Below are 21,673 nucleotides of genomic sequence, written 5' to 3' on the forward strand. Positions count from 1 at the left end.
GCAGGGTCACGTGATGTCACGTGACCCCGCACCGTTATTTGATGCTAAAGACAAGGTAAGGAGGGTAGTGCGAGCAGAGGGGGAGAGCAGGCAGGGGGGTGCAGACTGAAAAGTTTGCGTACCCCTGGTGTAACGGATAGTATGCACAACTGTCTCACTAGTATAGCACTGCAGACAGATAAATCAACTGGATCAACTGAGAACAAAAACGTATCCGTGAGTTAACGAGACAATTGGTTCAATGTGTCTGCAGGATAACTCAAGGACCGACAGGCGCGTGATAGATATGTTATAAAAACAAACATCAAACAAATATAAATACTGTAATTGGAGCACTGTCATATAGGGAAACGACACACAATGTAACAAATATTTACAAAAACATGGGGGGCGACATTTCTGGGTGAGAACCCCATCTTCTGGCACGCTCCCACACTATATGAACGTGGCACTTCCCTTATATGCTCTCCTAAAAGCCATTTAGCAGGACAGGAGAGGCCAAGATACACGCGGATTCTCTACTGTCTGAATCAGATACGCTTTATGCGAGGGAAGTACCAGGCTCATATAGTGTGGGAACGGGCCGGAAGATGGGGTTCTCACCCTGAAACGTGCCCCCCCCCCTGTTTTTGTAACTATTTGTTACACTGTGTCATTTCTCTTTATGACAGTGCCCCAATTACAGCATTTATATTTGTTTGATGTTTGTCTTTAGAACACATGCACCTGTAAATTCCTGAGTTATCCTGCAGACACATTGGACCAATTGTCTCTTCAACATCACGGATTATTATTATTATTAGTAGTAGTAGTAGTATTTGTTCTCATATATATACAGTTGATCCAGTTGATTTATCTGTTCACAATGCTATAATTGTGAGACAGTCGCTGACTGACGGAGCCTGTGTACATATGGTGTTTGTATATAATTTGTCTATTTTGATGTCTATATATATATATTTTTTTAGTACCTTAATAAAATTATATATTTTTTCATTACCTTCTTGCCTCTCATTCTCATTGACGAAGAGAGTGCGGGGGAACCCTTTTGTGTATATATGTCATTACAATACCCTTTAAACTTTTCAGCTTCTGCATCAATATCTCCTTTGTGTTTGAGTTAGCATAATCCTCCCTGGCTAACAAGCTCTGCCTAATGTACAGTGGGACACTTTGCACATAAACCCTTATAATTAGTTTTTCCGCCTGTTCTAAGACTGCTCAATGTCCCCCCCTTTGTTTACCTTCCTTTGGCAAATGTACCTTGCTTTTTCTATTGTATCTCTTTTAATGATATTTGGAAGGCCTGGATAATAAGAAACCAGTTAATGTACTTGGATGAAGTTGAACCCTAAGCATTAACCTGCTGTGCCACAGAGCATGGCTCAATATGTAACTGGTCTTCAGGCATGTCATTAGAAGCCTGTGATGGGAGAGACAGGCTCAACGGCCTATTGGTCCTTGCCATCTCTTGCTCACTGTGTCATCAGAATGTGGGAGGAGCAGACTTGTTAGGCCAGAGATTTTTCTCTGTTCTGTACTGGCAGGACTTGATAATAAATTCCTTGCATTAATCCCCATTTATCGACTCCTCTCTGTTTTTGTTTACCAACCTTCCCATGCAAAGTGATTGCAGACAGAGCCAAGCACTTCCCCTATTTTGCTTCCTTGTAGCTCCGCAGCCCTGACTGGCCCTAACACGTCTCCCCTATCCATTCCTCTGCTTCCCTTAACCTACACTGTCTCCCCCCCCCCCCCCCTCACAACCCAACCTCTGTTTTTTTTTGTAATTAAACTAAGGATGAACCTGCCCTCGGCTGAAAGCCAGCCACAAGGTAAAGCCTTTCACGTATCCCAACTTGTTTTAATTCATCTAAACACTTCAGCACCTTCTCGCTCCTGGAAAAAAAAAATCAAAAAAATCCTTGTGGGTACAATTAGAGGAATGTAAAAAAAAAATGCTCCTCTTTAAAAAAGATGAAAGGAATTAGCATTTTTCTGCACCCTCCTAACTCATACGCTGAATCTGGTAGGCTCAGAAGAACAGGTAGTGGATTCACAAAGCAGCTTCCCAGCATAGGTGGTAAAGTGTAATATATTAAGTGGATTTAACATTTGATTAGGATAGACACTAGGGGGTCAAGAAAGAATAAGTACTGAAAGCAGATAAGTACATGGTGGGTCAAGTGTAGGATGACCAGATGTCCCAGTTTAGCAGGGACAGTCCCGTTTTTTTTGTCACCTGTCTGGGTATCCCGATATGTCTGTAAATTTTCTGGTTTTCTCGCATGGCTCATGTGTGATCGGCGCTTGTCGACAGGCACATGCGCGACTGGCGAGTGCCCGCCACCATCAAGCACCCACCTCGCATACGTGGTCTGCTTCCACCGACCGGTAAGCTCTGATCGTGCATGCGCAGCCGGAACTCGGCTTTCGCGCATGCGTGACGGGTGTCCTGGTTTTTCCCGAGAAGAATATGGTCACCCTAGTCAAGTGGTCTGTGCCTCTCATAAATATCTCATTAGCAATTGATTTTACAGTTGTAAAACATACATTTGTCTGGTATTGGGAACATAGGGATCCTTTTATGACAAGTGTATTTTTCTGCTATTATTGCACTACAATGCCATACAATACACGTTGTACTACATGAGATGTCTCAGAGAAAGTAAAAAGGTAATGTTTTCCTTGATGGATATAATGCTACTTTTAACCTTGTGAAATACTGGTGCAAACACTGGATAATCGTCCCTTAGAAGAGTGACCCATAACCCAATGATTTCTTGGGGAATGGAATAACAAAATTGACAGAGATGGCTGTTTCCAACTAATGTAGTCAAACGGCAAAGGCCTGAGCAGGACTGGATGCAGGGTCAAGGGGATGCAACCCATCTGCCCAGTTGACTCAAAGGCAGGAGAGGAAAGCTATGATACACCATAAAGATATAGAGAGCTGGTGCAAGTGGTGGCAGAGAGTACAAGTGGAGAGTAGGAAATATGGTGCTTGATAATATTGCTCTTCGCTTGTGTAGATGAAAAGCAAGTGGCAACAGTCACACTGCTTGGGACCTTGCAGAATTATTCAAACCGTGGTCAGTCTTTCTTCATGATGAAAGTTCCATTTGGTTCATCAATATGTGAACAAAAGAAAGGAGGTGTTGAAAAAGCGCCCAAGCTAATGAACAAATAAACCAATACTAATTACACTCAAATTATATAGTGGTGCAACATGAACTCATAATATGAGCCAAGGCTGGCAGGAGAAACTGACCAAACCAAATCAGAAAACAGGTATGAAGAAACATACAAACCGGCGCCTTAGAGATAGAGTCCAAGTAAATGTCCGAATAGACTGATGAATATGACAGCGCGGAATCCTTGTAGGGAGATGGATCTTATAGATCTAAATCCAGCTTGAGGAGCACAGCAATGATAATAAGCGTGGTAGTCCAACAATAGCAAAACAGCTCCTGCTCTTTCCTCCGTCACCGGGGAGGGGGGTTCTGCAGCACATCCCACTGACCGGTACACTTCTGTGTGGAGGGGCAGTTGTTCGCTTTAAAGCTGCATGTTTTCCCCATGCCTGAAACGCTGCGCATGCGTATCTCCAAAGTCGCCACGACCTCTGACCCTACCCCTGAAGAAGTGACGAAACGAAACGCGTAGGGTCAGAGGTCGTGGTTACTTTGGCGATACGCATGCGCAGCGTTTCAGGCGTGGGGAAACATCCAGCTTTAAAGCGAACAACTGCCCCTCCACACAGAAGTGTACCGGTCAGTGGGACGTGCTGCAGAACCCCCCTCCCCGGTGACGGAGGAAAGAGCAGGAGCTGTTTTGCTATTGTTGGACTACCACGCTTATTATCATTGCTGTGCTCCTCAAGCTGGATTTAGATCTATAAGATCCATCTCCCTACAAGGATTCCACGCTGTCATATTCATCAGTCTACTTGGACATTTACTTGGACTCTGTCTCTAAGGCGCCGGTTTGTATGTTTCTTCATCAATATGTGGTAACAACTCGATTTGTTCGGCATAGTAAAAAGAGTGCGCTTGTAATCTCTTGTCTTTTCGTTTCTTGAGTGCAGTCTCGTTTAGCATGATCGCAGCAGCTAATAGCATCCTATCTGTCTTTCAACACCCCCTACATTGCAATATAAAGAAACACTCTCCTGAATATTACTGGGAATTAAATGTTAGCAGGACAGGTGCAGCCCCAAATCAGTATTTCAAGCATGTCAGTTCTCTCTCTGAACTTTGTCCTATATCATTTCCGAAGAAGGAGCCGTGGAACGGATGTGGAAGGATACTCCTCATAACTATTTAGTGTTGTCTATTATGAGAGTTTGAATTTCCCTTACCCTAATATCTGAATTGCTGTTCTAATATCCTGGGGGGCTTTCCAGAGAATTATACGTTTAACAAATTTAGTAGCTAAGGAATGTACGTCCACATTATATATATATATATATATATATATATATATATATATATATATATATATATATACAGTGGTTGACAAATTACCAAAAAATCTGCTCGCCACACAAAAAAATCTACTCGCCACCTAGTACCAAACGTGTGCTGCTTGGGCCAATATTTACTCGCCCGGGGGTTAAATCCACTCGCCCGGGGCGAGCAAATGTATAGGTTTGTCGAACACTGTATATATATATATATATATATATATATATATATATATATATATATATTGTAGGAATGCAGGCATAGGGAATCCTTATCATGTACAACTTATGTACCATGTACAATCTAAATTTTCTTGAACCCACACGGAGAGAAAGTGATTTCCTCAAGGTCACACGGAGCAGAAACTTGGTTCTGCGCCTGGAACTTTAAAGAAAGCTGCCATGAAGTGGTGATGGTTCAGCATGTCCTTACATCTTCGGAACACCCCAAGTGAGATCGCGAGCATATATCTTAGACACGTAATGTGAAGGAATTACTCTCTTCTGTGTGTATAAATATCCGAGCCACAAATAATTTACAGCGTGGAGCACGCACGGCTGGGCTGATGGTGAGGAAGTGGGAAAAAGGGATGAAATATTGAGGAGGCCTTGTCACTTCAGGTTAGGGCTGATGACCCAATGAGCGCATTTTGTGCCTGGCATCCAGGGTGAGGCATGGAGATGCTGTGAGAGGAATTGCTTCCCCTGGAGAGAGCAAGAGCCATTAGCAGAGGTACACAAAGACCCGTCTCCTCTTAAGTGTTTGAAGGCTGTTAAAGCTCAACTGTGCCCCAGTTAAAACCTCAATGCTACAATAAGGTACCTCCATGCATTTCCTCTGCGGACCTTCCCCACGTACACACTATACTTTGTTGGGAAATCATTCCTGCCTTATTGCACTGTTTAGTATTCTCATGCCTATTTCTAATAACATAATGATATTGATTTGCCTACGTATCGTATTAATGAGTGGGAACGGGCATCGTGTTATCAGGTTGTGACAACATTGCTGGAGCATCATGAGAGTTCTTCAAAGACCTCACACGGTGTCACACGATACCTGAAAAAGAGACTGTTGTCGACAAAAATCAACTACATCTATGGAGAACCCTTGTGTTTGTCTATTGAAGGGTCTTACATCCTGCAATAAACCTCCAAAATAAACATGGCTCTTGGAACTCTGAAAAACAAGATCCCAAGTAGTATTTGAATCCCTTCATTAGTGGAGGATGTAGGTTGCAGGCATCATATATTCCTTTCTAGGATGATGAAATGTCCAGCACCTTCTGCTGTTACCCCACTAATGGCAGAGGGTGCTCTGCTCCTCCACTGTATTACTTCCCTACTGCACCCTCTGCTTTTTCAGCACTGATCCTACCTGCTGCTCCTCCAGTACAGACCCCCATCACATTGACATACAGTAGTGCTGCTCCTGCACCACATTTGATTCTATGTCCGAGTGGGCAAAGGATATGACATGGTTTCTGCCTCCGAACGTCCTTAACTCAGGGTTGGCTGTCTGAGCTGCTTCCAGTACTAGGCCTCGGATGTAGTGGGAGTGCTTGACGTTGCGTGCCTGTCGGCCGAGCGACCTGTGGCCTGCGATCTACAGCGACGGAGAGGCGTGGTAGAGGCGTAGCCGTGACATCACCAGGCTGGTTCGCCCTCTTTGGCTGAACCGCTCCCGTGATCCGACCGTCGTGCGATAAAACCAAAAATAATTTTGTCTCGTGAAAAATCTGCCGAGACGTCGCGCACTCTATGACCTGCTTCATTGAGGAGCGGCCTTTTGTTCGCGCCATGCACGCTCACAGTATGGACGCGGCCTTGGGCTTGTATTATACTAAGCGCGCACGGCAATTAAAAATACCTGTCTTCCTACGACAGTGTATCCACTGCCGACACGCGCGCGCGGCAGACAGCGTTGGCGCGGCAGCTTGGTGGAAATACAAAGACAGTAGTATTTTCGAGCGGCTGCTGTGACACTGTGAGCCAATCACAGTGAGGCCTACCCGTGTGACGTTATGGCCACTCCTACAAGCTGCGCGCATCATTGTTTGGCCTATAGGCACAAAACGCTCCTGCACGCGCACTAGCGCTTTCTATAATACATGCCTTAGGTACAGTCTTAAAGAGGTAGACCCAAAAAGTAGAACACTTAGCGTGGTCATTGGAATGTCAACGTCTAAACTACTGGTCTATATGTGTAAATGGCCCGTACAGAATGAACACGTGGGATGAGCGCGTCAGACCACGGGGGCTAGAACACATGGGACGAGCGTATCAGACCACAGGGGTTAGAACACATGGGATGAGCGCATTAGACCACGGGGGCTGAGAACACATGGGATGAGCGCATCAGACCACGGGGGCTAGAAACCATGGGATGAGCGCATCAGACCACGGGGGTTAGAACACATGGGATGAGCGCATCAGACCACGGGGGCTAGAAACCATGGGATGAGCGCATCAGACCACGGGGGCTAGAAACCATGGGATGAGCGCATCAGACCACGGGGCTAGAAACCATGGGATGAGCGCATCAGACCACGGGGGCTAGAAACCATGGGATGAGCGCATCAGACCACGGGGGTTAGAACACATGGGATGAGCGCATCAGACCACGGGGGTTAGAACACATGGGATGAGCGCATCAGACCACGGGGGCTAGAACACATGGGATGAGCGCATCAGACCACGGGGGTTAGAACACATGGGATGAGCGCATCAGACCACGGGGGTTAGAACACATGGGATGAGCGCATCAGACCACGGGGGCTAGAACACATGGGATGAGCGCCTCAGACCACGGGGGTTAGAACACATGGGATGAGCGCCTCAGACCACGGGGACTAGAACACATGGGATGAGCGCGTCAGACCACGGGGGCTAGAACACATGGGATGAGCGCATCTTACCACGGGGGCTAGAACACATGGGATGAGCGCATCAGACCACGGGGGCTAGAACACATGGGATGAGCGCGACAGACCACGGGGGCTAGAAACCATGGGATGAGCGCATCAGACCACGGGGGCTAGAACACATGGGATGAGCGCGTCAGACACAGGGGCTAGAACACATGGGATGAGCGCATCAGACCACGGGGGCTAGAAACCATGGGATGAGTGCATCAGACCACGGGGGCTAGAACACATGGGATGAGCGCATCAGACCACGGGGGCTAGAAACCATGGGATGAGTGCATCAGACCACGGGAGCTAGAAACCATGGGATGAGCGCATTAGACCACGGGGGTTAGAACGCATGGGATGAGCGCGTCAGACCACGGGGGCTAGAACACATGGGATGAGCGCGTCAGACCACGGGGGTTAGAACACATGGGATGAGCGCATCAGACCACGGGGGTTAGAACACATGGGATGAGCGCATCAGACCACGGGGGCTAGAAACCATGGGATGAGCGCATCAGACCACGGGGGCTAGAAACCATGGGATGAGCGCATCAGACCACGGGGGCTAGAAACCATGGGATGAGCGCATCAGACCACGGGGGCTAGAACACATGGGATGAGCGCATCAGACCACGGGGGCTAGAACACATGGGATGAGCGCGTCAGACCACGGGGGCTAGAACACATGGGATGAGCGCGTCAGACCACGGGGGTTAGAACACATGGGATGAGCGCATCAGACCACGGGGGTTAGAAACCATGGGATGAGCGCATCAGACCACGGGGGCTAGAAACCATGGGATGAGCGCATCAGACCACGGGGGCTAGAAACCATGGGATGAGCGCATCAGACCACGGGGGCTAGAACACATGGGATGAGCGCGTCAGACCACGGGGGCTAGAAACCATGGGATGAGCGCGTCAGACCACGGGGGCTAGAACACATGGGATGAGCGCATCAGACCACGGGGGCTAGAAACCATGGGATGAGCGCATCAGACCACGGGGGCTAGAACACATGGGATGAGCGCATCAGACCACGGGGGCTAGAAACCATGGGATGAGCGCATCAGACCACGGGGGCTAGAACACATGGGATGAGCGCATCAGACCACAGGGGCTAGAACACATGGGATGAGTGCATCAGACCACGGGAGCTAGAAACCATGGGATGAGCGCATTAGACCACGGGGGTTAGAACGCATGGGATGAGCGCGTCAGACCACGGGGTCTAGAACACATGGGATGAGCGCGTCAGACCACGGGGGTTAGAACACATGGGATGAGCGCATCAGACCACGGGGGTTAGAACACATGGGATGAGCGCATCAGACCACGGGGGCTAGAACACATGGGATGAGCGCATCAGACCACGGGGGCTAAAAACCCTGGGATGAGCGCATCAGACCACGGGGGCTAGAAACCATGGGATGAGCGCATCAGACCACGGGGGCTAGAATACATGGGATGAGCGCATCAGACCACGGGGGCTAGAACACATGGGATGAGCGCGTCAGACCACGGGGGCTAGAACACATGGGATGAGCGCGTCAGACCACGGGGGCTAGAACACATGGGATGAGCGCATCAGACCACGGGGGCTAGAACACATGGGACGAGCGTATCAGACCACAGGGGTTAGAACACATGGGATGAGCGCATTAGACCACGGGGGCTGAGAACACATGGGATGAGCGCATCAGACCACGGGGGCTAGAAACCATGGGATGAGCGCATCAGACCACGGGGGCTAGAAACCATGGGATGAGCGCATCAGACCACGGGGGCTAGAACACATGGGATGAGCGCATCAGAACACGGGGGTTAGAACACATGGGATGAGCGCATCAGACCACGGGGGCTAGAAACCATGGGATGAGCGCGTCAGACCACGGGGGCTAGAAACCATGGGATGAGCGCGTCAGACCACGGGGGCTAGAAACCATGGGATGAGCGCATCAGACCACGGGGGTTAGAACACATGGGATGAGCGCATCAGACCACGGGGGTTAGAACACATGGGATGAGCGCATCAGACCACGGGGGCTAGAACACATGGGATGAGCGCATCAGACCACGGGGGTTAGAACACATGGGATGAGCGCATCAGACCACGGGGGTTAGAACACATGGGATGAGCGCATCAGACCACGGGGGCTAGAACACATGGGATGAGCGCCTCAGACCACGGGGGTTAGAACACATGGGATGAGCGCCTCAGACCACGGGGACTAGAACACATGGGATGAGCGCGTCAGACCACGGGGGCTAGAACACATGGGATGAGCGCATCTTACCACGGGGGCTAGAACACATGGGATGAGCGCATCAGACCACGGGGGCTAGAACACATGGGATGAGCGCGACAGACCACGGGGGCTAGAAACCATGGGATGAGCGCATCAGACCACGGGGGCTAGAACACATGGGATGAGCGCGTCAGACACGGGGGCTAGAACACATGGGATGAGCGCATCAGACCACGGGGGCTAGAAACCATGGGATGAGTGCATCAGACCACGGGGGCTAGAACACATGGGATGAGCGCATCAGACCACGGGGGCTAGAAACCATGGGATGAGTGCATCAGACCACGGGAGCTAGAAACCATGGGATGAGCGCATTAGACCACGGGGGTTAGAACGCATGGGATGAGCGCGTCAGACCACGGGGGCTAGAACACATGGGATGAGCGCGTCAGACCACGGGGGTTAGAACACATGGGATGAGCGCATCAGACCACGGGGGTTAGAACACATGGGATGAGCGCATCAGACCACGGGGGCTAGAAACCATGGGATGAGCGCATCAGACCACGGGGGCTAGAACACATGGGATGAGCGCGTCAGACCACGGGGGCTAGAACACATGGGATGAGCGCATCAGACCACGGGGGCTAGAACACATGGGATGAGCGCGTCAGACCACGGGGGCTAGAACACATGGGATGAGCGCGTCAGACCACGGGGGTTAGAACACATGGGATGAGCGCATCAGACCACGGGGGCTAGAACACATGGGATGAGCGCATCAGACCACGGGGGCTAAAAACCCTGGGATGAGCGCATCAGACCACGGGGGCTAGAACACATGGGATGAGCGCATCAGACCACAGGGGCTAGAATACATGGGATGAGCGCATCAGACCACGGGGGCTAGAACACATGGGATGAGCGCGTCAGACCACGGGGGCTAGAACACATGGGATGAGCGCGTCAGACCACGGGGGTTAGAACACATGGGATGAGTGCGTCAGACCACGGGGGCTAGAAACCATGGGATGAGCGCATCAGACCACGGGGGCTAGAACACATGGGATGAGCGCATCAGACCACGGGGGCTAGAAACCATGGGATGAGCGCATCAGACCACGGGGGCTAGAACACATGGGATGAGCGCGTCAGACCACGGGGGCTAGAAACCATGGGATGAGCGCATCAGACCACGGGAGCTAGAAACCATGGGATGAGCGCATCAGACCACGGGGGCTAGAAACCATGGGATGAGCGTGTCAGACCACGGGGGCTAGAACACATGGGATGAGCGCATCAGACCACGGGGGCTAGAAACCATGGGATGAGCGCATTAGACCACGGGGGCTAGAACACATGGGATGAGCGCGTCAGACCACGGGGGCTAGAAACCATGGGATGAGCGCATCAGACCACGGGGGCTAGAACACATGGGATGAGCACATCAGACCACGGGGGCTAGAAACCATGGGATGAGCGTGTCAGACCACGGGGGCTAGAACACATGGGATGAGCGCATCAGACCACGGGGGCTAGAAACCATGGGATGAGCGCATTAGACCACGGGGGCTAGAACACATGGGATGAGCGCGTCAGACCACGGGGGCTAGAAACCATGGGATGAGCGCATCAGACCACGGGGGCTAGAAACCATGGGATGAGCGCATCAGACCACGGGGGCTAGAACACATGGGATGAGCGCATCAGACCACGGGGGCTAGAAACCATGGGATGAGCGCCTCAGACCACGGGGGCTAGAAACCATGGGATGAGCGCATCAGACCACGGGGGCTAGAAACCATGGGATGAGCGCATCAGACAACGGGGGCTAGAAACCATGGGATGAGCGCATCAGACCACGGGGGCTAGAACACATGGGATGAGTGCATCAGACCACGGGGGCTAGAAACCATGGGATGAGCGCATCAGACCACGGGGGCTAGAAACCATGGGATGAGCGCGTCAGACCACGGGGGCTAGAAACCATGGGATGAGCGTGTCAGACCACGGGGGTTAGAACACATGGGATGAGCGCGTCAGACCACGGGGGCTAGAACACATTGGATGAACGCATCAGACCACGGGGGTTAGAACACATGGGATGAGCGCGTCAGACCACGGGGGCTAGAACACATGGGATGAGCGCGTCACACATGGGGCTAGAACACATGGGATGAGCGCATCAGACCACCGGGGCTAGAACACATGGGATGAGCGCGTCAGACATGGGGCTAGAACACATGGGATGAGCGCGTCAGACCACGGGGGCTAGAACACATGGGATGAGCGCGTCAGACCACGGGGGCTAGAAACCATGGGATGAGCGCATCAGACCACGGGGGCTAGAAACCATGGGATGAGCGCATCAGACCACGGGGGCTAGAACACATGGGACGAGCGTATCAGACCACGGGGTTTAGAACACATGGGATGAGCGCGTCAGACCACGGGGGCTATAACACATGGGATGAGCGCATCACACCACAGGGGCTAGAAACCATGGGATGAGCGCGTCAGACCACGGGGGCTGAAAACACATGGGATGAGCGCATCACACCACGGGGGCTAGAAACCATGGGATGAGCGCGTCAGACCACGGGGGCTAGAACACATGGGATGAGCGCATCACACCACGGGGCTAGAAACCATGGGATGAGCGCGTCAGACCACGGGGTTAGAACACATGGGATGAGCGCGTCAGACCACGGGGGCTGAAACACATGGGATGAGCGCATCAGACCACGGGGGTTGGAACACATGGGATGAGCGCATCAGACACGGGGTTAGAACACATGGGATGAGCGCATCAGACCACGGGGGCTAGAAACCAGGGGATGAGCGCATCAGACCACGGGGGCTAGAACACATGGGATGAGCGCATCAGACCACGGGGTTAGAACACATGGGATGAGCGTGGCAGACCACGGGGTTAGAACACATGGGATGAGCGCGTCAGACCACGGTGGCTAGAACACATGGGATGAGCGCATCAGACCACGGGGGCTAGAACACATGGGATGAGCGCATCAGACCACAGGGTTAGAACACGTGGGATGAGCGCATCAGACCACGGGGGCTAGAACACATGGGATGAGCGCATCAGACCACGGGGGCTAGAACACATGGGATGAGCGCGTCAGACACGGGGTTAGAACACATGGGATGAGCGCGTCAGACACGGGGTTAGAACACATGGCATGAGCGCATCAGACCACGGGGGCTAGAACACATGGGATGAGCGCATCAGACCATGGGGGTTAGAACACATGGGATGAGCGCGTCAGACCACGGGGTTAGAACACATGGGATGAGCGCGTCAGACCACGGGGGCTAGAACACATGGGATGAGCGCGTCAGACACGGGGGCTAGAACACATGGGATGAGCGCATCAGACCACGGGGGCTAGAACACATGGGATGAGCGCGGCAGACCACGGAAGCTAGAACACATAGGATGAGCGCGTCAGACCACGGGGCTAGAACACATGGGATGAGCGCATCAGACCACGGGGTTAGAACACATGGGATGAGCGCATCAGACCACGAGGGCTAGAACACATGGGATGAGCGCATCAGACCACGGGGTTAGAACACATGGGATGAGCGCGTCAGACCACGGGGGCTAGAACACATGGGATGAGCGCATCAGACCACGGGGTTAGAACACATGGGATGAGCACATCAGACCACGAGGGCTAGAACACATGGGATGAGCGCATCAGACCACGGGGTTAGAACACATGGGATGAGCGCGTCAGACCACGGGGGCTAGAACACATGGGATGAGCGCGTCAGACCACGGGGGCTAGAACACATGGGATGAGCGCATCAGACCACGGGGGCTAGAACACATGGGATGAACGCGTCAGACCACGGGGTTAGAACACATGGGATGAGCGCGGCAGACCACAGGGTTAAAACACATGGGATGAGCGCGTCAGACCACGGGGGCTAGAACACATGGGATGAGCGCATCAGACCACGGGGGCTAGAACACATGGGATGAGCGCATCAGACCACAGGGTTAGAACACATGGGATGAGCGCATCAGACCACGAGGGCTAGAACACATGGGATGAGCGCATCAGACCACGTGGTTAGAACACATGGGATGAGTGCGTCAGACCACGGGGGCTAGAACACATGGGATGAGCGCGTCAGACCACGGGGGTTAGAACACATGGGATGAGCGCGTCAGACCACGGGGGCTAGAAGGATGCACGTCTATAAAGAGGTAGGAGGGCAGCCACCCTCCCACAGAAGGGTTGTCAGGCAGGAATTGGGAGACTGAGGTGATTTATTCTACTGTAGGGGGCGTCTCTAATTCTCCACCAAAGAATTGAGGCAAGATGGCTGTACTGGAATGCAGGGTCAGGTGACCTCCTTATAACCACGATGGGCTGACTCTATAACTCCTCCATGCCACCAATGTACGAGCACCTGAAATTAGTGACATTTCGGTGCTTTGAACCAAAATGCATTCATAGACTTATTATTTTTATTTTTTTACCAGATTGATACAATATTATTTTTCATACTTAATTCTCTAATTATTATTGGGCTCTGCAAATAGGATTAAAATCTTGGCCAGAAGAAGAACGGCTGTAGTACTAAGGTGTACAGAGTATCACCACCTATAGTTTACGGACCTTCAGTCCCATTACTCCAATGAGGAAACATCAGGTATGTTGGGCAGTCAAACGACTTGTTCTTGTAGCGTATGTACAGCCTGAGATTTTAGGAAATGAGAAACGCCCGCCTTGTTTTCTAAAACGTCTTCCCCCTGGAATCAAGTCCCTCTTATTTATGGCTCTTTATTCCATGGCTAGGTTTACCCAGCTTCCCCTACTTGTGTGTCCACATGTCTTACCTCTGCTGAAGACCGCGCTCTCGTAGGGTATCTTATTCCTGGTCTCCAGGCTGGAGCAGTTCCAGCGGTGGTCACGGAACTGGTGCTGGCATTCGTGGATGGCGATCTGAATTCCCTGGATGGCTGAGGCCGCCACGTCCGGATGGCGCATGCAAACCTCCATCTGACGTCGGGTCAGGCCTGGCAGAGTCAGACACACGGTGTTGGCGTTCAGCACCGGCTCTGGGGGAATCTTCAGCCCCAGAATCTCGTTGGTCAGGGACCTGCATTGTACAGAAAGAAGGGGGGAAGTTGAGAGTTAGTCACAAGGAGAAGTGCGGTATGTTCTGGTGGGAAAGAATCAGTTTCACCTAATAAGATGCATGGGTTTGCAAGAAGGTAAATGCACATAACCACATAACCACCCTCCCTATTATTATACAGTATATGTGGAAGTCCCATTAAGGCAGGGGGTGCTCAACTCCAGTCCTCTAGACCAGCGTTTCCCAAATGGTGGGCCGCGACCCGGCACCGGGTCGCAGCGAGGCTGGCCGCGCGGTGTCTCCCCCCCCCCCCCCCGCTCAAGTTAAAAAAAAATGGCGGCGATTCCCCCCGCGGTCCCGCGCGCTTGCGCAGGGCAAGCAGGGCCCGCTCCCTTCCTCCCCCCCACTCCCAACGTGGGACGGAGGAGGAAGTACCAGCTCCTCTGCGGCCCGCACGTTACATGGGGGAGGGTGGAAGTACAAGCTCCTACTGCGGCCCGCTTCCCCCCGCGGCCAGCTTCCCGAGCTCACCTCCCGTGGCACCCCCTCCCGAGCCCACCTCCCGTGCCCCCAAAGCCCACCTCCCATCCCGGGCAGCAGGGGAAAGTGTCCGGCGGCAAGGTAAGTCACCCCACCCAGTCACTGCCTCCCACCCAAGTGTCCCTGGCCCCCTCCCGACCACCCACCCACCCAAGTGTCCCTGGCCCCCTCCCTAAACCCAAGTGTCCCTGGCCCCCTCCCAAACCCAAGTGTCCCTAGCCCCCTCCTACCCACCCACCCAAGTGTCCCTGGCCCCCTCCCAAACCCAAGTGTCCCTGGCCCCCAAACCCAAGTGTCCCTGGCCCCCTCCCAAACAGTGTCCCTGGCCCCCTCCCACCCACCCACCCGAGCGTCCCTGGCCCCCTAGACCCAAGTGTCCCTGGCCCCCTAACCTAAGTGTCCCTGGCCCAATCACTCCCAACCCAAGTGTCCCTGGCCCCCAGACCCAAGTGTCCCTGGCCCCCAAAGTGTCCCTGGCCCCCTCCCTCCCACCTAAGTGTCCCTGGCCCCCTCCCAACCCGAGTGTCCCTGGCCCCCTCCCTCCCAAAGTGTCCCTGGCCCCCTCCCTCCCAAAGTGTCCCTGGCCCCCTCCAAAACCCAAGTGTCCCTGGCCCCCTCCCTATCCCCAAGTATCCCTGGACCCCTCCCTAGTTTTTTTGCATTTCACATATAATAAGGAGCATTGAAATTCAACATGTAATAAACCTTATTGTATTATTACATTAAAAAATATATATATATATAGCAGTAAAAAAAATGTGGTGTCTTAAAAAGTTAAATATTGGCCATTATTAAATGTATGTCAGGATATCTCCTGTAGAAATGCACAGTTCAACAGAACACACGCTGAAACCCCGTCACTGGATCATCCTGCTCTCCTTTCAGGCCACGTGTGTCTGTCCCAGATGTTGCCAGAAGGATAAAACCAAGAAAATGCAGAATGTGAGGTTTTGTGTTTTACTGCGTTTATTGCCATATTTCTATTGGAAAGTGTTTTGAGAATTTATGTGGGGACAATGTGAAACTGATGGGGGGAAACTTCTATTGAAGTCTACAGGAGTTTCTGTGAAAGAGTGCCCCGATCTGCACTTTCGCAGTTGAATAAATAACCCTCTATGTGTTTAGGGCTACATACGGGCCAGTCTGACGTTGTTTATTGGGAAGGGTATTAAGTTAGTACACTGGGTAGTGTTTGAGGCAGTGTCAGAGACTAGAGCACAGACTCAGGTACTATACGTGATGTGAGATTGGTCATGGAGCGGTATATAATGCTAGGTAATGGCAAAGATTGCAAGACATCATTAGGGGCAGCAGCAGAACAGGTATTCCTGCCTTATTTCTGTTTGCGCATCAAGCTGACGTTCCCTAGCTTGGCGTAGAGGAAGGCTGTGTACCCTCCATATAAGAGTAACAGGCAGATATTTACAATACAATAAAGGAACTGCCCTTCTGTCTCCAGCATATGTATGTATCTACGTGTCAAACTGCATCCAACAGGGTGAGGAGACCCAGTTACAAAAGGGGTTCCTTTACCCATTTCATTCACAAAGATAATACTACCTGTCCTGGAACAGGATGGTTCATTTCTGTTCCCCCCCTTGCAGCTCTGCCTGCTAGCCCTTTATATTTCAGTTGCATGTTTTCTCTGCTCTGAAAACTGACAGTGCCTGTGTAATCGATACATTATTGTTACAAATTCCCTTCTTTACACTTCCAGTAGCTGGTTGCCTTGCCAACCTCTTTAATCCCCCTGGCTAAGTGGACTTTTCCATACTCCACTGTCTGTATTCACACGTAGCATAGTCCTGTCACTATTCCTGTGTGACAAAGATGACTCACTTCCTTTTCCAACCTAAGCAGGCTGAGTGAGTACCTCATATGCTATCTACCCCCTGGCACGGCCATTCCGTTTTTACCTTCCCTTGATACAAAGCACTCCACATAGAGAAACACTCTCTTACCACTTCACAACATCTACAAGTACCCTTTATTTGCTGTGACTTTCCCAATAAAGTTAAGAAAATACATAAGGACTTGTTGTGCTTTCAAAGAGGGCTGAGTTAAGCTATCTGGCCTCATTCACATCCTATTTGTGACCCTGGTTCCAGAATACTCCCATTATAATACTTTTGTCCCCTTCGGCACTAAACTAAAAGAAGAAGCTTAAGGTGATACATTTAGGCCAGATCCACAAAAGAGAGCAAAACTTTAGTACACTGTTACTCCCATTCCGTTAATGGGATCTGAGGCTTGCTAAAGCTTTGCATCCTTTTGTGAACCTGGGCCCGAGTGAAGTATTATCAAAGTCTTCCAAATGCACAGTATCAAAGCTAAATATTTAAAGCAGCTGAATGGTTTCTTGGATAAATCTGTGCTGTATTCTGCATAAGATTTATGCAGAAAAAGAGATGTAAAATCTATATACAGGAGAAGCTTGCTTTAAGCAAAAACAAATCTGTCTGACATCCTAATAAGTTTGAATGACATTTGGAAATGAAGATCAAGATAAGGATTTCAATATTATGTTCTTTTCCATAAGCAGTAATAATTTCCTTGTCAATATAGAACCTTCCCCTGACTGACAGATTCCAATAGCAACACATATACATTTCCCAGTACTGTGTGTCTGTCTGTGTGTGTGTTTGTCTGTGTGTGTGTGTGTGTGTGTGTGTGTGTGTGTGTGTGTGTGTGTGTGTGTGTGTGTGTGTGTGTGTGTGTGTGTGTGTGTGTGTGTGTGTGTGTGTGTGTGTGTGTCCGTGTGTTGTCTGTTTGTGTGTGTGTTTGTCTCTGTGTGTGTGTGTGTGCCCGTTTGTTTGTCTGTTTGTGTAGAAATTATTGCCCTAAAGAGCTTGACCATTAACCCCAAAAGATCAAAGATTTTGTTGCAATGTAGTATGCTACTAGCCCATCTGACAGCATAAGGGGTTCAAATAAATTATTATTACGTTTTTTATTTTTTATTTATTTATAAAAATGTGTTACCAGGAAGTAATACATTGAGAGATACCTCTCGTTTTCAAGTATGTCCTGGGCACAGAGTTATAAAAAAATACATGGTTACAATAAAAGAACAGAGGTCAAACAGTCACATTAGAAGATACATTGACCTGGACAAGCACCCACTTTAGAGACCAGTGCCTTACCTGCATGGCTACTAGCCTTGTGGAATGTTTAACATGCAGCATTATTCCCGCTGCTGCTGTACCTGCCTCTGCCTGACATTTTACAGACATTTGTAGTCTTTTATCTACAAAAGCCCCAAGGTACTTTGCTCTCAAGAGCGATGTTTTTTTTTTTTTTTGTACCATTAAAATAATTATGTCTCTGTCTCACTGTCATTATATCAGAGCGGGCAGGATGTGCAGTGCTGTAGAAGGTATAACAGCACAGGTGCCAGGAATCAATGGAGTAATATGCCTCCTGGACACGCGCTCTCCCCAGGTATCGTCTCCAGATGAGTGAGCTGGCTACAGTGTGTAACCGCCATCCCTCTGTCTGTATTGCACAGATGCACAGACGATCTGTTACCCTGTGACGTGAGATTAAAGAAAAGCCCCTGCAATCAGGCAGGGGGGCAACATGATGTGTCGGGCTGGACTTGGCAGGGGGTGGGCATTTGGGTCAGGGGTTAGGGGAGAAGCTGTAGGGGGTATTGTGGGCAGTAGGTGGGTGCTCTCACTCACCTCGTGGCAGGAAGAGGAAGAGGTCCCACCCTCCCTCCCCGTGTTAATGTGCTGTTGTAGTGTTCTTATGGTATGTGTTTTATCAAGTAACAAATATAAAAATGTAAACGTTGAAAAGAGATTGGAAAATATTGGAATTATTCCTTGAGTTTGGTCACAGCTTGGTAGGATACAGACTGGGCCCAAAAATATCAAGTTGGGCGTACCACCCGGTTAGTAATCGGCCCGGGGTGGGCCGCCGGCGGTGGAAGCTCCTACCCCTCGGTGGAATGAGGGTTTATGGGAACTGTGTCCGCAGCAAAGGGATCACAAGTCATAGCATCGCTGGTAGGGTTACCAGGTGTCCAGTATTGAAAGGGACTGTCCTGTATTTGGAGACACTGTCCAGTAAAATATTTGAGGTAATAGTGGACATGTATGTGTCCGGTATTACCTCTCTGGACATAGTGACCTGACTGGCTTGGAGGGCCATGGGATTTCCCTGAGCAGGGAGAGAGCAGGGCTGTTGGTGCAGTTTCCTCCATCATGATTGGCTGCTGCTGGGTAATACAACCAATCAGGGGGAGGCATCAGGAGCCTCGGGGTGGGGCCAAGGAGAGGGGGAAGCAGCATGGAGTGGAGAGACATGAGGTGTGTGTGTGTCTTGAGCACATCGCACCTGTCACCATTGTGTCCAGTATTTTTGGAGAAGTCACCTGGCAACCTTAATCGCTGGGGGCTCTCGACATGTCACGCACCAGTCTGGGACCAAGTTATAATTCGTGTTGTATTATTAATAACAGCTGTTGTTGTTGTTATTCAGTACAGTGCCTGATTTTGGTCCCTAGCAGGGGCCTATCGGACCTCCCCCAGTCATGTAAAGTAAGTTTAGCGATTGTTCTGTTTCCCACCTCCGTGCTAAAACAAGAATTACATTTAACGAGCAGATAACAAATATTTAAAGAATTCCACAAAAAGTATATTTTTCTCTCTCTGCAGAATAACTATAGGACAGCCAGGTAATTTTAACATCTTTAACCTTTTGCTTGTATCCGGTGCCTAAGCATCAGGCAGAAAAACCTTTATTTACTATCAGGACCAAGCATTATCCGTCCAATAAAATCCCGACAAGGAGATATCTCTGGCGTTCTAGCAGAGCCTAAAAGAGAGCGCCGCACGGAATACTGCGCTAAAGGTATGTCAAAATGTAATGCCAGTTTTTTGTTTTTTAAATAGGGAATTAGAAAATACTACTTTCAGATATAGAGTAGGGACAAACTATAGAGCTGGGGTAGCCAATTTCTATCCTTAAGAGCCACCAACAGGTCAGGTTTTCGGGCTATCCCTGCTTCAGCACAGGTGGCTCAATCACTGGCTCTGTCAAAGACCTGTTGGTGGCGTTTGAAGACTGGAGTTGGCCAGTCTTCGATTGAGCCATCTGTGCTAAAGCAGGGATATCCTGAAAACCTGACCTGTTGGTAGAACTTTAGGACTGGAGTTGGCCACTCCTGCAAAATAATGGTAGAGTTACAATACAATCCAGATGTGCCAGAGGTTTGACCCTAAATCCACTCTCCGCTTGCACCTGTCTTTAGCTCCGAAATCTCATTGTGATTGCATGAGTCTCGCTCTCACTTTACAGGGGTACGCGGGGAGCACCTCCAGCCCCGCCCGCTACTTTATTGTATTCACAGCCTCCAGATCAAAGGGAGGTCATACCCCTCCGGATGAAATGAGAACCCAGCCAAAAATAGCCAGTGATCCCTCCACGTCCTGAGTTCCCTGATCAAAGCCAAGTCTCTGGTGTGTTTCCCGTCCACAATTTATTTCTGACATCTTTTATTTACGTTTAGGTTTTTTCCCCCCCTCCCCCTGAATAGGGCACAAGTTCCAATTTCCAAAGCCAATTATTATTCTGAACAGTCACACGTGGAGGAGGTGAAGTGTGGCCTCCGTGTGCACGATGAAAGGAGGGGGTGGACTTGTGGTTCAAACACTTCTCTTTGAAGTGGGCAATGTGTTCAGGTGTAACACTTGCTTTGTGTGACCTTGGGCAACCCAGTCTGTCTCTCCACCTTAGTTTGAAGGAAGAATTGCATGCTCTACAAGACAGGGATCCACTCTGCTTCCCGGGTTTGTACTGTACAGTCCCATCCTGCACCAACACCAAATCAGTACAGAAATCCCACATCTGTTACATATTTTAACCTTCAAAGTGTCTGTAATATAAAAAAACCCCAATGTTATATTGAAGGGAAAATCATTCAGACTCCTGACAATGAAGCTTGCATGAGGATGCTGAGTACCTCTACTGTATGTACATATGTGTATGTATGTATGTATGTATGTATGTATAGCTTTCTTTATATAGCACCCAGAGTGTACTCAGCACTTTACAAAGACAATACAGTACAGGGAATTATAATACAATAAGCACAACAAAGTCACAATAGGAAAGGCAATCCCTGCCCCGTGGAGCTTACAATCTATGTGGTAGGTTAGGAAACTTGCAGAGACAGCAGGCGAGGGACTAAGTGTAGTAGATGGCAGTGCTTGGCAGGAGTGACTGTGGGACAATAGCCACGAGTCCAGGCTATTGGGATGCTTAATTTAAGAGATGGGTTTTCTGGTTTGTCTTGAAGGTGGGGAGAGAAGGTGCTTGGCGTGTACTGCACATATATGACTGTGGTGCCAGACCTCTGCGTATGGTTCAGTACAAGTGTAGCA

The 21,673-nt window shown here is 50.2% G+C and overlaps 1 protein-coding gene across 1 annotated transcript in view; it reads right to left on the bottom strand.

The window, feature by feature from the left end:
- WNT10A (Wnt family member 10A) overlaps positions 1 to 21,673 on the bottom strand; it is a 43,079-nt gene that overhangs the window by 14,734 nt on the left and 6,672 nt on the right. The window contains exon 2 of the mRNA XM_075609641.1: positions 14,503 to 14,765. Coding sequence (XP_075465756.1) covers positions 14,503 to 14,765 — 263 coding nt within the window. The remainder of the gene's footprint in view (positions 1 to 14,502; positions 14,766 to 21,673) is intronic.

The sequence above is a fragment of the Ascaphus truei genome, chromosome 7 (genome assembly GCF_040206685.1).
Source record: "Ascaphus truei isolate aAscTru1 chromosome 7, aAscTru1.hap1, whole genome shotgun sequence".
Classification (NCBI taxonomy): Eukaryota; Metazoa; Chordata; class Amphibia; order Anura; family Ascaphidae; genus Ascaphus; species Ascaphus truei.